Source organism: Lepisosteus platostomus, chromosome 15 (genome assembly GCF_059453375.1).
Source record: "Lepisosteus platostomus isolate fLepPlt1 chromosome 15, fLepPlt1.hap1, whole genome shotgun sequence".
NCBI lineage: Eukaryota > Metazoa > Chordata > Actinopteri > Semionotiformes > Lepisosteidae > Lepisosteus > Lepisosteus platostomus.
The window spans coordinates 5,009,471-5,025,490 of NC_142625.1; the positions used below are offsets into that span (position 1 = coordinate 5,009,471).

At 38.4% G+C, this 16,020-nt stretch overlaps 1 protein-coding gene and 1 long non-coding RNA gene across 7 annotated transcripts in view; one reads left to right on the plus strand and one right to left on the minus strand.

Annotated features, from left to right (window-relative positions):
- Positions 1–16,020, plus strand: part of LOC148647728 (uncharacterized) — a 492,485-nt gene that overhangs the window by 332,335 nt on the left and 144,130 nt on the right. The gene's annotated exons all lie outside the window — the stretch shown is intronic.
- LOC148647738 (uncharacterized) overlaps positions 1–16,020 on the minus strand; it is a 187,194-nt gene that overhangs the window by 89,732 nt on the left and 81,442 nt on the right. For 2 of the 6 annotated variants that reach the window (XM_088607661.1, XM_088607660.1), the window contains 4 exons: positions 15,709–15,847; positions 4,420–4,502; positions 3,187–3,337; positions 41–1,093 (listed from right to left, as the gene is read on the minus strand). The exons of 3 other annotated variants lie outside the window; for them this stretch is intronic. In XM_088607661.1, coding sequence (XP_088463787.1) covers positions 1,049–1,093; positions 3,187–3,337; positions 4,420–4,502; positions 15,709–15,847 — 418 coding nt within the window. In that variant the 3' untranslated portion in view covers positions 41–1,048. Of the gene's footprint in view, positions 1–40; positions 1,094–3,186; positions 3,338–4,419; positions 4,503–8,043; positions 8,324–15,708; positions 15,848–16,020 lie in introns of those variants that run through there. One more of the 6 variants, XR_015926655.1, reaches the window with a different exon arrangement.

Here is a 16,020-nt window from a genome sequence, read left to right on the forward strand (position 1 = left end):
AATTCCCTGTAAATGAATATTTTTTAAAAAAATGACATCATTTTTAAATGAATTTATGGTTTATTTTAAAAATCAAGTCATATATGCACAAAACAGAAAAAGATTACTTACTGTATCAGTATTTACATATAAGAATTTCACTTTGCTATAATGAAATCTGCCTATCATGAGTTTCAACTATGAGATATATTTTTTATATATGAACCATGTAAATGTGCATATGCCTTTCCTGATTAACACATAATTCTCACAGTTTAAACAAATACCATTAAACACTGTGAAAAATTAAGTATGTGGTCCAATTAATTTCACATTTATAAACATTAAACTTGCTGCTCTGTACCTATGGCAAATTACTTAATTTGTATTTCTGTAAATTACTGACATTAATGTAAAACAAGGCATTAACTCTTTGCAAAAATGTTTATTCTTGTCTGTAATACTGTTACTAAACTATCTGTGAAAATGTGCAAAGAGTAAAATACAAAAAACTACTAGATGGCAAAGTTATACTACTGGCTGGTAACATTAACCATAAAGCTTTCCCCACCACTTGGTAACAACCACCCCTGCACAACATCTAGGAACTGACACACTGTTTAACACTGCTAGGCCATTAAGGCTGCTACTAACATGATTATGTTTTGACAAAAATCGATTTTGGTAGAAGCCACCCTTTTCTCTATTATGCTAATCTCATTCTTTAAAAATGTAAAGATGGTGGGCAATTGCAGCAAATCTGAAACTTGTTCTACAAAGCCTATAATAAACGTACCGTGCTGCCCACAGTATACATACAGTAGATATGGAAATAATGTCTTGTATGTTATTATTTAAATGATTATCAACTGCATTAAAAAAGCATCTGGATTCCTCATTTTTAGAAAGGTCACAAAAAGAAGAATCCCACTGTTAGCATTGCATTTAGTAAAGTAAATAAAGAACTGATTGTATGGCTTACAATTCACAAGGGTCACATTTGTCATAAAAACAAGTGTAACATATTTGTGTCTAAAAGCCACAGTGCATAAAAATGCTTCTTGTCAACCTACAGCAGTGTCCTTTTCTTCACTCCTTCATGAGCTTTGTCAACCTGCAAATAAAAAGAAGGGATTAAAATCTACTCCATCCTGACCCACCAATACGAGTTCAAAAAGGGAATCCAAATGTTATGGAAAACAAATCTTGTGAAAGTTTTCTTGCACTTGCTTTACATATCACAATATACTGAAGGAAAATTGGTCATTTTTTGACTTGATAAACAGTTTTTCTTAGCGGTTTTAAATATATATACTAATGGAAAAAAGAAACACAACATTTTCTGAAATGAAAATACTATAGTTATAGCTTATGTACTTTCACAAAAGGTTGTCAGTTTGTTTTAAGCCCTCTGGCCAGCAATATAGCTTGTGCAGTGAGGCATTGCAACTTGCCAATTACACGAAAGCTCGTTAGGTGCATTTTTAACCAACTACTGTAGGTCCAGGTGGAATTATGCCTGATGAGGTCACCTTTAAATAGGCTTAATTCAAAGCTTAGGTCACTGCAAGAAAAAGGCCACACTTAGTCACTTTTCTGTGCATTCCGTAATGCCTTGAATGACACCAGAAGCAAGGGCCACTGGCATGCTGTAGGCAGGCATGTCATGTGCCAACGTTGCCAGACACTATGGAGTAAGCCGCTCCACTGTATACCAACTGCAGAGAGGGTTTCGGCAGACCGGCAGGACAGATGACCATCCAAGATCCAGTTGCCCTCGAGTGATCACAACAGAGCAGGACCGACACATCAGACTGGTCCTTTTGAGAGATCGTTTTAGATCTGCCACCTGTACTGCTGCTGAAAGTGTCGGCAGACACAATGCCCTCATCAGTGACAGGACAGTGAGACTCCATGCTGCTAGCCTTAGAGCAAGGAGACCTGTCAGAGGCCCTCTGCTCACACCTCCTAGATGTCACACCAGACTGGCTTGGGCCAGACAGAGGCTGTGATGGACTCGTCAGCAGAGGCATCAGGTCCTCTTCACGGATGAGTCTTCAGCCTGTTCCACACTGATGGGAGTGTGGAGGTGGGGGTGTTGCGTACTTTTTTCCATCAGTATGTATTTTAAATATAAATTAGAATAAAATATATCAAATAAATATGTCTATAGTTATCATACTGTAAATAGACAGTTCTTTGTTTTACAAAACTGTAATGAATCAACTGAAAATTCTTAAATGGGTTAAACGAGTCTGAATGTCAGCAAAAGCTGCAAAGAAAACAAAGTTTTTCAGTTCCTTAAAGCCAATGCTTATTGGGAGCACCAGCAAATAAACGTGTACAGTGAGCATCATGGTAATGTGCCATTCATCCTGACAAAATTGCTCTAGTTCTGACAAGTTTTGGGGGTATATTGGGGATAAATTACAATGAGCAAACCTGGTGATATATTTTTTAAATTCTTTCCTGAATTCAAGGCTCCTCAAGGACATTCACTTTCTTCTTGACAGATCACTTCAGTATAGATTTTGCTTTGAGATTCTATGTCTTTGTCCTGCTGAATGGTGATTTTTTTTGCCTGGGTTTAGGATCTTAGGAGATTTGTGTAAGTTTTCCACTGGGATTTGCCTATACTTTGCATCATCCATTTGTCTCTCAATACTGACAATTATCCTGGTCACTGCTGTGGAAAAGCATCTCTTAACATGCTGCCAACACAACGCTTGAGATTTGATGGTGTTGAGCATCACACTGCTGTATCACAGATTACTTTTATGTAAACCCCATTCAGAATAGGAGATGGGTTTGCCACTATGAAGTCCCTTTTTGTGCAGTGACCGGGATATAGTTGGCACGTGGCACACTCTTGGAGTGAGAGAAAAAGAAAACAGCTTCTCTTATAAAACAGCAATGCGTGTCTTTGGATAGCTCTGTGTGTGTGGATGCTGGCAGGCTGACCCAGCAGGAGTGCTGTATCAACAGCAGAGAAATCAACAGCAGCTACAGCCAGAGATGCCACTGGTTAGCTGGAGATTGGCATCTACTGAGGTACAAGGGAACCATTTAGTGGCTAAAGGACAGAATCACTATTTAATATTTTAAACATCACACAATCTGTGTGTGAACAATATAGGAGGAAGCATTCTGGAAGTGTTAAAAAAGGAGATTTTCAGTAATAATAATTTCTCAAAAAATAGTATTTACCACTTCTATCATGTGCTGAAACAGGTCTTTCAGCTGCTTGGTTTCCTTTTTCTGTTCATCTACCGCTCGGAGCTTTAAGGTTGCCGCAGTAAATCGCACCAATATCGGAACCGACTTGTCATTGACAACTCTTCTCTTAAAGCTAACCCACCTGAGAAAAAAATCACATTCATATTTTAATAAGTCAATATTATTATTCAACAAAGTTAGATGGAACAATAATTCTGGGAAACACCTTTAAATACTACTAACATTTTAGTGGTCAACAAACTCACTCTCAGGTGATGCACCCACTTACAGTATTGCTTTACCTGCTGTGTCCCTGCAACTAAGAAAGATCCTTCAGCAGAAGCGAATGAAAGGAATGAAAGGAAACAGTGGGCTGCAGTTCGGCCCACTGGTTAAACTGCTTCAGCCTTGGAGTTTACAACAAAGGGTTAACGTACGGTCAACCTGCTTCATCCTCTGAAGGGAAAACTTATACACTGAATGTTCAGACAGCTCTGGAAGTAAGGACAGAACTGTATGTCTTAATCATTTTAAACTACTGTATAATAAACTAGACAGGGAGATATTTTTTTTCTATTTCATCAGTTATTTGCAAGCAAGCCCAATCTTAATGTTTAAAAATAAAACTCCTAACAATGTCTGCATAGAGGCAAAAATAGAAAGCTTCTGTAAAGTACAGGAATTTATTTTCAAACAATATGATATGGCTGTTTGAATGTCTACAACCTTTACAGAACAGCAATGTGAAAAACGGCTATATTTCAGTCTGAACTTCACCAAGCAGCTGCTTAGTTGTAACAAAAGCACATTTTTCAATTAGTTTACTTCAAGTTACCAAGAATACAAACGGTGTCACTGACTGTGCCTTGTAGAGGAAATGAATACAATTCATGAAGTCTTCTGTGCTGGATTCTGCCTTGCACATTCTCACCATACTGAAAAAGGCTTGTGTCACAGTAGAAGTTTATGGCCTGTTAATCATCGATTGAGGAAGTTGTTTCCTAGTTGTGTGTGATCAGCACATCCTTTCCAAATGAAGAGTGTGTTCTCAGTACTAACATAGATAGTATAGAAGTTCCATTATCTAACCACCTGTTCCCACCTGCAGTTGAATAAATTCATCCAGTGCCTGCCTGGAACAAGGTGTCCTGTGCCCACAATAATTTGATTCATACAAAACACATCCACAGTATATAACATCTGTGACTGGTTGCACTCATATACCTTTTTTTGTGAAGATCTCTTTCCAGGTCAGTCCTTAGGTAGTCGCTAGCTGCCATGATAGTACTTTCCAGTTTTTCTGTTACCTGGTCATTACATATGAAAAATAAAATACAGTAAGTTACACCTGGCTAGAAACTGTCTAAACATCCAGGTATTCAATCAATACAAATGATATGTCTTTTTTATTCTCTGCTTTTCCTTTTCTTGCCTTTATACAGATGCAGCCACTCTGAATGCCTGTGTCCATGTGAATCCGTGTGTCTAGTGGACAGTAAATCTTATATCTTAGAAGTAGGACAGCCTATTAAATGAGCTTCATGTTTTCAGTAACAGCTAATGCACCACCAGTGTCACCCATCGTTCTTTTTTGGCCATTGAATCCGAGTCTGACATGCAATCTGAGTAGCTGCAGCAGTTACCCTTGTCCTCACAAACAGGACTCACTGACTCACTGTGGACTCACTACTTCACAGGTCAGGTTCTTCAGTTCTAAAAAAAATATTGACACAGATATGAAGTATTATGACATACTTCCTCGTGTCCTAGTAGTTACTGTAAATCTTTTTGTAAGTGAATGCAATTGTTTCCTAATGTTTTTAGGAAAATATGGGTGTCATATCCAATTCAGTGCTCATTGGAAATATTGTTATCCCCTTTCAAAATGCCCATGCTCAGTGGAAATCTTTCATTCTTCCACTCTCAATGGTACATGATTTGTCTGTCTGCCTGTGCACAGGAACTGTCTTGTCTCTTGTAAACATGTTGCCTTTTTTTTAGGATTACATATGTATTTTTAATTATGTATACGTAAAGAACAATATAGACATGCATATAGCCTTCGAATGCATGTGAAAGAACACAAGACCAACAATCAAGGAAGCTCGAGGAGAGTAAAAGAATTTAAAGACGCCCTTAAACAGAAACCAATTAGCATGCAAATGAAACGTTGCTGTTTCAGTAAGGTAATGTAGGTGAGTCCAGCCAAAAGAGATCGACTCAAGGATCATCCACTCTAACTCCCTGAAAGGGACGATCTAGAGGAAGTGAGAACTGGAGTTGTGTGAGTTGGTGGGTCTAATCGTCCACAAGCCAAGGACTCAGGGACATGAGTCAACTTTAAGTACACAATCTCGGAGGAGATCATAGAGGCGGCCATGGGATGAGTTAGAGAAAGACTGTGAGAACACGAGTAAGAGATACAATGACATGGAAAGTGATATCAGAAGTGCGAATAAGAACTCAGAGAGAGCAGGGAGAAGATAAGATACAGCAAAGTGAGAAGGACATATAAGTGAAATTATGCCTCATGTAGTAATTCTGATGAAAACACCACTCTCAAAAGAAAGCGAGTGTCAATTTGAGGAAAATAGTGGAGCAGGCAAGCATTGTCCAGAGCTGAAATCCAGAACACAGAAGGGTCAAAATTGGGAAGTCGCTGCAGCAAAGCACAATAATTAATATACTGTAATTAAAAAAAATAAATCTGTGTTATATGATATTATGACATTTGGATTTGTGGTGACCATGTGGTAACAACATCCTGTCTCAACACAGTAATCATTGTACTCAATGTACTCAGTGTTGCTAGTATGCATCCAGTATGACTAGCACAGGAAAGCACTAATGGGGTTCAGAGACAGCAGCCTTCTCAGAGCAGAGGAAAGCTGTCTTAGCAATGTTGGGTTAGGTACTAGAATTTATTGAAGTCTGAGATGTTAAGATGCAAAATAGTCACAGACTCGATTGTTGCTGTGTCCAAGTCACCTTTCAAGGCGCTATATAAAATAAAGTTTATTACTATTATACAGCGGACCTGGCAAGATGGGATCAGTTGAGAGTGGGATCAGTTGAGAGTGGGCTTACACTGCTACGACTGGAGAAACTGAAAACAGTCTAGGTTCCTTTTCTCTCTCTTACCCAGCAAGGAGAACTGTAACACCATCTGGTTGTAAATCGTGGAGGGGATTTATCTACCCCCAAAGAGGGCAAAATAACCTGGATGGTTACTAGATTGAAAATAATGTGGTTCTAAAACCTGCAGGGGATTGTAGAGGAATAGTAAGATCAAGGTTTCCCAGCAGGAAAAAAAACAAGGTGTGAAAAGCAAAAGCTAGATCTCAGGCATGTTCAAGCTGAGGACAGTAAAATCAACTCAGTATAAGGGACAGAAGAACTAGTTAGGTTATCTAGAACAAAAGATGACAGATTTATTAAAGCTGGGTGTCTTTGAAGAAGGGGGAAGAATAATTGTTAGCTCTCTAGAACTTGGTTTGCAGCTCAAGGCAAAGGAGAGTCTATCTTAGCCATTGGTTAGGTGCTACATTGTCTCTGGAAACTATATTGTGAATAAAAAGGCTATCTGGAATAAAAGATTCTCCATACCCCACAAGGGTTGGGAAAAAAGTTCAACAGGGATCCAAACTCCAGATGGAGTTTGAATCATGTTTTGCTCTTGGATAGAGTGAGGGAGCATGTTCATCAGTCACAATTCTTCTAGAAGTTGGAAGCAGCTGTGAGTCCATGAGTGAAGAGCTAGGGACGCTGTAGTAAGGCAAGGATCAGTGGAGAGGGAGCACTTGTGATTTGGTTACTGAATAGTTAAGCCCTGTTTTTTCAGCAGATGGATGAGTGGTCTTCTTGTGAGACCTGTATAATACCTGACTGTCCTCGGATGAGGTTACCATAGCTAGAGCTTTGGAGCCGAGGGGGGGATGGGGAGATTAGCTCTGCTAGGGGGCAGTGAAACTTCATAGATCACTGGGAATCCAAGGATGAAGGATTCAGAGATGTTATTCTACTAATGCTCAGGTTGGGAAGGTAAACTATAACAACATTAGTCTCAGAGGAGTGTATGTCTTGTAACATCAGGCAGGTTCTTGCTTCTAAATTAATTAGACACCCTGAACTGGGCTTTTTAACAGTTTGTGAACAAAGTTGGACTTGGGGCCGGGCAAGGCTTGGGGCTATAAGTATAGTATATTCATGAGTCAACGAAAATCAAACTATATCGACTCAGGTGATCAAGCGGAATGACAGACAGCTAGTAAGTCACACAATCTCACTGTAAAGAGCACCCTGGCCAGATTTGTTTTACTGTATGTACTGGCTCACTCTCAACCTGATGGATGTGGTATCTGTAGAGAAAGAGGCACCAATAGGTCTGTCTAAAAATCAATAAATATTACAAATGATTGTTTAGATGCAAACATATTGATAACCACAGATATTAAAATATATAGAATACAGAATGCTGTAGCTATTTTAAAAAAAGAAGAGGTTTTAATTTTTATTACTCATGGTATCTCTGAGGAATAGCTACTACAAATAAGTAAATATAGTACTATTGTTGAAAACCGTCCTGATTATATAGGAAGCCTTATGTTCAATAAGCAGAGATCTGTACTTGAACTCCCACAATTTCAGAACATAAGAAAAGTTGCAAATGCATAGAAACCATTCTCAGACCTTTGGCAGTTTAGTAGCCAAGTAGAACTTCATGAAGCTGATTCTAAGTGTCTGGATTTCAATCACCTGACTGAGTTAGGTAATGTCTCATGAAGCTTTCAATTGTGAGATGTTCTTTTTTCACTGGGTGACACTATTAGCCTTTAGGATCTTGTATACCTGGAAGATTACGAACGAGCAGTTCTGAACCCTGTGCAGGTTGCTGAGAGAGTCCGATGGCTACGAGTCCGAGAGGAGCGAGGCAGCAGAGTGGTCAGTAGTTCCAGGCTAGAGGTCAGAGTCCGGTGAGAGAAGGTCTCGAGGCAAACAATCCCAAAAAGAGGCGAGACGAAAGGGTTGTGGAGAGGTCCATCGCTAGAAAGGTCTGTGTGTCGGTGGACAGAGGTCCGAGGACGTGGCAAGCTCAGGAGGAGGATGGATTCCTAATACCAAGTGAGGACTAGGAGTGAACGGAGGGTTTAAATAGTGAGGGACGAGGAGATTGAATAATGAGGGTCAGTTGGTACCGGCTGAGCTCGAAACATGGATCAAATCTTCAAGATTACAGAGATTTATCTCCCTCATTGACAGTCCCCTGAGATCAACCTTGTTTATAAATGAATTCCCTTTTGTTTTCCAACTGTGACGCTCTGTTCTTTGTTGTTACTAAGTGTGAAATAGTCCCCAAGGTTAATCCTACCTCTACCCCTTTGAATCTTATATACTTGAATCAAATATCCATATCCAATTTAATCTCTTTTATTCTAGACTGAAAAAAAAATATCTCTGTTAATCTCTGTTTCTTTGATCTTTTTTTAAGGCTTTGCTGTAACTCTGAAATGAGGCTTGAATAACATTTAAAAAGAAAATGACCTGTTTCTTATTCCCCTTCAAAGGACAAGGTTACTCTTTAAGCAGACGCTATACAAAAGATAACTTTTCTCCTTGCTTCAAACTGCAAAATGTTAAAGCAGCAAACATTTTCTTTATATAAGGAATATAAATCTTCCACTACAACTACAGATGCAGCCATTCAAAATGGGTGAGGTATTTCGCGGCATACCCCGGTGGGCGTGTCGCGGTATCACGCGGTATCACGCAGTTCACGTGTGTCACGTGACTAACTATCCGGCGTCGCCTTATAAAACCGCCAGGGGGAGCTTAACCTCTCATGTACAGCATTCGAGCCTTTAATTTTGAACTGTGTATTACAGCATGTTAATCATCAGTCATTAAAATGTTGGTATATTTTAAGAAAGCAAGATTGCTCAGTTGGACAAAAGTACACAACCTACCTTTATCAGAAATATTTATGCATCAAAGCCTTTACTGAAGATATTACTAATAGTATTAATAATGGATGACTTTGGACAAGCTGTATACTCAAAGTATAATTTCTTTAGCACATTTGTACAAGCACTTGGAATCTGTCCAAGCCATACTTTGTCAGGCATTTTGTTTTACTTCAACGGGCATAAAAACTTCCTTGCTTTTAACAGGGCATTTCATAATTTCTAGCTACGAAAATGATTTAAAATGCGACACCTATCATTCAACTAGAGCTTAAAATATCACAAGGAAAAATACACACCGGTATTCCATTTCTCCCTAAACATTGTAAGCTTCGAAGTCTTTAACTAACGTGATACCGGAGTCAACAAGCATACTTTTAGAATTTGATTAAAAGGGAATATAATATGGAATCGCGTATCTAAAGAATTTAATAACGGTATGATTATATCCGTGTACTGCGACAGGGCTGTGTAGGGCTGTTTCGCCTGCCTGATCATGTGAGCTGTCTTGTAGCCTACTGGTCTAGGTGCGTGACTACCAACTGGCAGGTTGTGTGTTTGAATCCAGCTGGTGCTGGACTTTTATTTTAACAAACATTTCTTCGAAAAAATAGGTAAGCGATATTATGGACAATCAATTGACTTTTATATTTCAACATGATCGATATTTGCGATATTTTGAACATATCTTCCCTTCTGACAGCGGTTCCTGCTTCTATTGTGTGTATGTGTGCAACAGTAAATTTTTATAGAGAAATGGAGGCTGGACAGTATGCGTTACAATATAAACATTTATATTGATTTAAATCGTGTTCTGATTTAAATCGCAAACGCGTGTTTAATTATGTGTTTTTTAATCATAATCAGGCTAATGCATTTCTACATTTTCTGTATGAACCAGCTTAGAGGTTCATACAGAAAGGCAGCTTGTGTTTAAATTGAGTGTAAGGTAATTTATGCTTCTAAAGTCATGGTCAGTATTATTGTACTGTGCTGTACTGTGTCACATTATTTTATAGCGTTTTTATTGCGTTATTAAATCCGGTGGCGCTGTGTTAGTTTCCTGACTCACATTATTTAAACTGCGACACTGATCATTCATCTCTAAATAAACTTTATTTTATATAGCGTTTTAAGCGAATAGGTAATTAGATTGCTCATAAACCTAATCGCTTTTTCTACATAAACACAGCGTGATTGCTCTCTGAAAATGCTTTTCCTTTATTTTTAAAGTAGGCTCAGATTTCAACTCTAGATCGTATTATTATAAACTTTCTTGGAAAAATGTATTTTATGTAAACCATGTTTGCTATTAATTCATTTAGGGCTAAAATACGTTCATTGTCTTCCAATCGAGTCGAGCTGACATTGGAAGCCTGCCACACCCGGACTGTTAAACCAACGCATTAGCACGTCAAAGCCCATTGAGCCAGTATTGGCTTTAGTATTACCCCCTTCTCCCCTCAATTCAATTCAATTCAAGGTGTTTTATTTGCATGACAGATGGGTACAAGCAGTGTTTGGTATGTATATTGTAACGCTTACGGCAGACAGGCACTGTGTAGGAGCCGACGCACCAGAGCAGCGCACCGAGGGAGTGTCTGCATTTATAACTTAGTTTTTAAAATTAGTCAAGCAATACGAAGCATCTCCTTTTACTTAGTGCCTGAGCATACTGCAACGCGTGTGAAGTCCATAAACGATATTAATTTTGGAACTTAAACATACAGTATATGGCTGGTCTTGGTACTTTAAAGAAAACATACACACCAGTATTCCATTTCTCCCTGAACATTTTAAGCATCGAAGTCTTTAACTAACGCGATACCGGAGTCAACAAGCATACTTTTAGAATTTGATTAAAAGGGAATATAATATGGAATCACGTATCTCAAGAATTTAAAGACCAAACAATCGCAAACTCGTTTTCAATAAAATTATTTTATTCATTCAGCAGTTTGTGAGAGGGACATCCAGCAGGGAGAGACACACACACCGGTTTTCATTGACAAAATTGTTTTTTTTCAATTCCTCTTGTCTAACTGGAATGTTTTGTTTGTGGACAGACTGTTAGACAAGAGGAAAAGACCGCCTCCTCCTACGAAGCATTTCGTTGATCCGATCACGAATTCTTTTCCAGTCGTACGCAGCAAGAGTTGAGAATCTCCGATTCACCATCGTACTAATGGTTTCCCGGAGATTGCAAGGCAAGGCACTTTTGCCTCTGGACCCATCGAAATTTACAGACGTGGTCCACCCCCAGTAAATTTCAAAAGTCAAAAGATTTCGAAACACGAGGGCGGCGTAGCGGTCGGCTCTTGCTTTCCCGTCTATGCCGATGCACTGCAAGTACAACCCCCCCTCCATCTCCTGGGTGATGGGTAGCAGTTGGACATCTGGGAGAATTATTCGTCCCACTGGCATCTGTGAATTCCGTTGTGCTTCTTGGGGGGAGATAGGCGGCGGGGACAGCATCAACAGATTCCTGCGCGGTGGTGAACTGAGAGGCCGGGATGGAGTGTCCTGAGGCGGTGTGTGCTCTGCGGGGGGCAGAGCTTCCGCCAGGCATTGCAGCCTGCGCGGCGGGGATAGGCACTTTTCGGGAGACAGCTGCTCAACTGTCTGACTGCTGGAACTCTAGCCTCCCAATCCTCCCCAGTAATGCATCGTAATGCTCCCGCTGCTGCGGAAATGTCTCCATACAGGTGCTGCTTCTACAGGTTGGCACCCTGGCCAGTGGCCGAGAGCAGAGACCCACGGCCTTTGGCAAAATAACATAATTCATGTAAGAAATAAAGTCACACAGTAGTATTCATAAGTCGCGGAACAGAAGTCAAAATAAACTTTTCTTTTTTTCCGTCTTACCGCTTTCTTTTTTACTGTCCTGGTGGTAGATCGTTTCGCCCGTGCGGTGTTTTCTTGAAGAACAGGCTATGAAGAAATAATTATAATTGAATTTAAAATTCAAAATGGCAATAATACCTTGTAATATGCGCTGTAATCGCGTATTTCAGACGAAGTCTGCTGTATTTGCTTACCCTTCGCTCTTTGGAAGCTGGGGCGGCAGAAGCACCCGGTCTCTTCCCGTAAAACGCCTTGGTCTCCATACTGTACTATGGTCCCTGTAGAGCAGGTTCGCAGTTTTTTTTTTTGTGATGGGAGCTCACCCAATCCCTTGGTGTCTTTTATGCGTCACACATACTGTATTTCAGCGCCATATATTTCATGGATATTATGGAATATAATGGATGGATATCTTAGTTATCTTTCTAGTTCACAGGTTTGCATGCATAATTTAATTTTGAAAGCCACTGAGACATCAGGTACTACTGTTGTATTTATGAAAAAGAAACAAAACAAAAAACATACTAACAACTGTGCCATCCTACTCCTCAGTTAATACATTTTATTATTCATAAACAGTTAACATTGTTAGCAAAATATTTTGAATTATATTTAACCCCATTTTTTCTTTAGTTTTGTATTTAACTTATTATATGATAGTCAGACTTAATGTATATTTGAACAATGAAAATATATTTTTACAAGATTTTACATTAAGCACTTAAAATTAATATGGTTAATAATAGTAAACTGTAACATGCTGTAACAAGATCGGTTAAACTGGGAAGAAAATGCTTTCAGAGAAAATGTTTCAGGTGTGAAGAACATAGATCTCCAATGCAATTTCAACCAAACCTGTTCCCACACACCCTGCCCCCACTACCATTAGAATATACACAAACATTTTAGCGTTTCATTCTGAGCAGAAGACCCTCACACCTGAAGAGTGCTGGCTGTGACGAATTAAACCGGTTTTACAGGTTTCAATCACAGACCATGTGACATGGGACTCAGTAAACTAAAACACAGCGCCACTGGATTTGATAATACCTAACCAAAATCCGCAATATGGAAACAGAACCTGTGTAATTGTTGATAGATGATGTACTCGTAACATTTTTTCAAGACGAACTACAACATTTAAAAAATGACTTGTATGTACTTGATATGTCTAATCAATCCACGGGTTCCAGCACAAAACGAAACTAAAACGCATACCGTTTCGCGCTTCTTATTAGTTGCTCAAAAGTAATTTGACCGTATGAAATGCATAATATAAACCTAGAAACATATACGTGAGCAGTACTTAAGCACTGTAGTATCGGTGTTAAGACATACCTCTCAAATACAGTAAATCAAGTTAAAAATATCTCAAGACCGATTCTGGTCGTAATGAAACCATGTTTCGTGTATGTTTTCTTTTTCATCTTGAAATAACTCATTTCTAAACCCGTTGTTTATTTATTAATAAATAATAAATTTATTTTATTATAAATATAATAAATATAATAAATTTAATATAACGTTTATGTTTATTTATTTATCCCCCGCCAGGGGAGAGAGAGAACAGGGGAGGGATGTTGGTTTTGCATAAGGGGCGGGGCTATGGAAATTAGGTCTGTTTGGGAATGTGTAGTTACATATTCTGGCTGTTTGTGAATTATCGTTGTTGAGTATGGAGTGTTGGGGTATTGATTTTGTGTAATGCTTTATGTTGAAAATTGAGGTGGATTTTGTTTATGATAAACAGGATAAACTGGGATGGGAGGAAGGTTTGGTTTTGCATAAGGGGCGGGAATATGATAATTGGAGGACTTTGCGAGAGTAAAATGGTTTGATATATTTGATTTTGTATTGTGGTTGTTATCTATATTTTTGGTTGGTATTATGTTTATATGGTTGTTTTTGTTGGTTGGTTGTTATTATGGTTATTAATAATACGATCTATAGTTGAAATCTGAGCCTAAATAAAAAGAAAAAGCAAGTGATTAGGTTTATGAGCAATCTAATTACTTATTCGTTTAAAACGCTATATAAAATAAAGTTTATTATTATTATTATTATTAATTTTCTGGACAGAGCGGTGAACATTATTATGCATAAGACAAAGATAACGATCCTGATCAGTTTAGAAATCTGTGTACGCTGTAAGGTTTTTACTTCTTAAACTTTTAAAATACATGTTTTGAATAGAAAGAAATCCTCTTCCTGGTACAGTATGTATAGCAAACCAGCACGTCTTTTTTCTCCAATCAGAGGGGTGTCAGATGGTGTCAGCCAATCACCATTCTGCGTTGGGTAGCAACGGGTGACTGTTCTCAGGCGGAAGATGTAAACAGCTTAATGTTCGTGTTAAATAATTTTTTTTAATTCAATTAAACGGGCACAGTTAAGACATTAAATATACATATACATACTGTATACAGTACAGTTTGCATACGGTAATATGTTTATGTTACGCGATTAAAAAATAAATACATAAAAATGAAAAGTCCAGCACCAGCTGGATTTGAACACACAACCTGCCAGTTGGTAGTCACGCACCTAGACCAGTAGGCTACAAGACAGCTCGCATGATCAGGCAGGCGAAACAGCCCTACACAGCCCTGCCGCAGTACACGGATATAATCATACCGTTATTAAATTCTTGAGATACGCGATTCCATATTATATTCCCTTTTAATCAAATTCTAAAAGTATGCTTGTTGACTCCGGTATCACGTTAGTTAAAGACTTCGAAGCTTACAATGTTTAGGGAGAAATGGAATACTGGTGTGTATTTTTTTCTTTAAAGTACCGAGACCAGCCATATACTGTATGTTTACGTTCCAAAATTAATATCGTTTATGGCCTTCACACGCGTTACAGTATGCTCCTATTCTTTTTATGCTCAGCTACTAAGATTTCCCTTCAGTGGTAAAATTCAATATCTACAACGGGCACAGTAAAGACGTTTACAGTAAGTTTTTCTACGACAGACCAACGGATCACGAGTGCCCCTGTCGGTCAACCAATCACGCACCGCGGTACCCCGTGTCATCTTACCTGCGGTACGTGTCTGTACCGCACACTTTGAATGGCTGCATCTGTATAAGGCAACAGTCCCTTTACAAAACCTAAATTGGTCTCTTCGGTACTTATATTATTTTTTCAATCTCTGTATTCCTGCGTTTAAACTGGATTGAGCCCCACGTTTGCATGGTATCATTCATAAAAAGTCTGTCTTGGTGACTAAGACTGACTGACTTAGAATGGCACAGTCATTTTTCAATATTAGTAATGTTGCCTGGTCACTTAGATTCAAGCCATTGTGGGCTGAGTCAATTATAATCAATGAATATTGTACTGACAAAACTCCAAACAATACCCATTGAATTAACTTAAAACTAACTTAATTTCTATATACCACTCATCACATTTAACAATATGATACCAAACATACCAAACAAATGCTTTGGTTCTAAGTAATATCCTTATTCAAAAGAATTTGATGGATTCTGCATTTTATGGATTATGAGGACATAATTCTGGATTATATTTTGTAATGATACAGTTAGTAAATAATTTCTTGTTCCATATTTCTTGACACACTTTCAAACAATATATAGACAAAATCACTTTTTAAAAAAAGAAACGGCTGTAGGTAATTGCTATTTAACATTCAATATCGAGAGTTTGTTAGCTTTAAAATATTCTATCAAATGTTTACCAGCTTCTTCGCTTCTTCAACTGTGGTGCAGGCAAAGGCATTCTTCAGCAGCTTTGTTCTGAAGCAGTCCTTGAAGCATCGATTCACAATTTCTGTCAATTTCTTCTCAGCAAATGGCATTCGGATTTTACCCATGTACCTAAAAAGAGATGGATTTATTTTTCCGAGCTATGGAAAAAAACATCTTAAATTTACAATGGAAATAAACGACACATCTTTTAATTGATGCTGACTCCGTACAAGCACATGCAAGATTCATAAAATTAACATGAAACCTTTATCATTCTAAGAAAAGGACGAGAGTCCTGAATA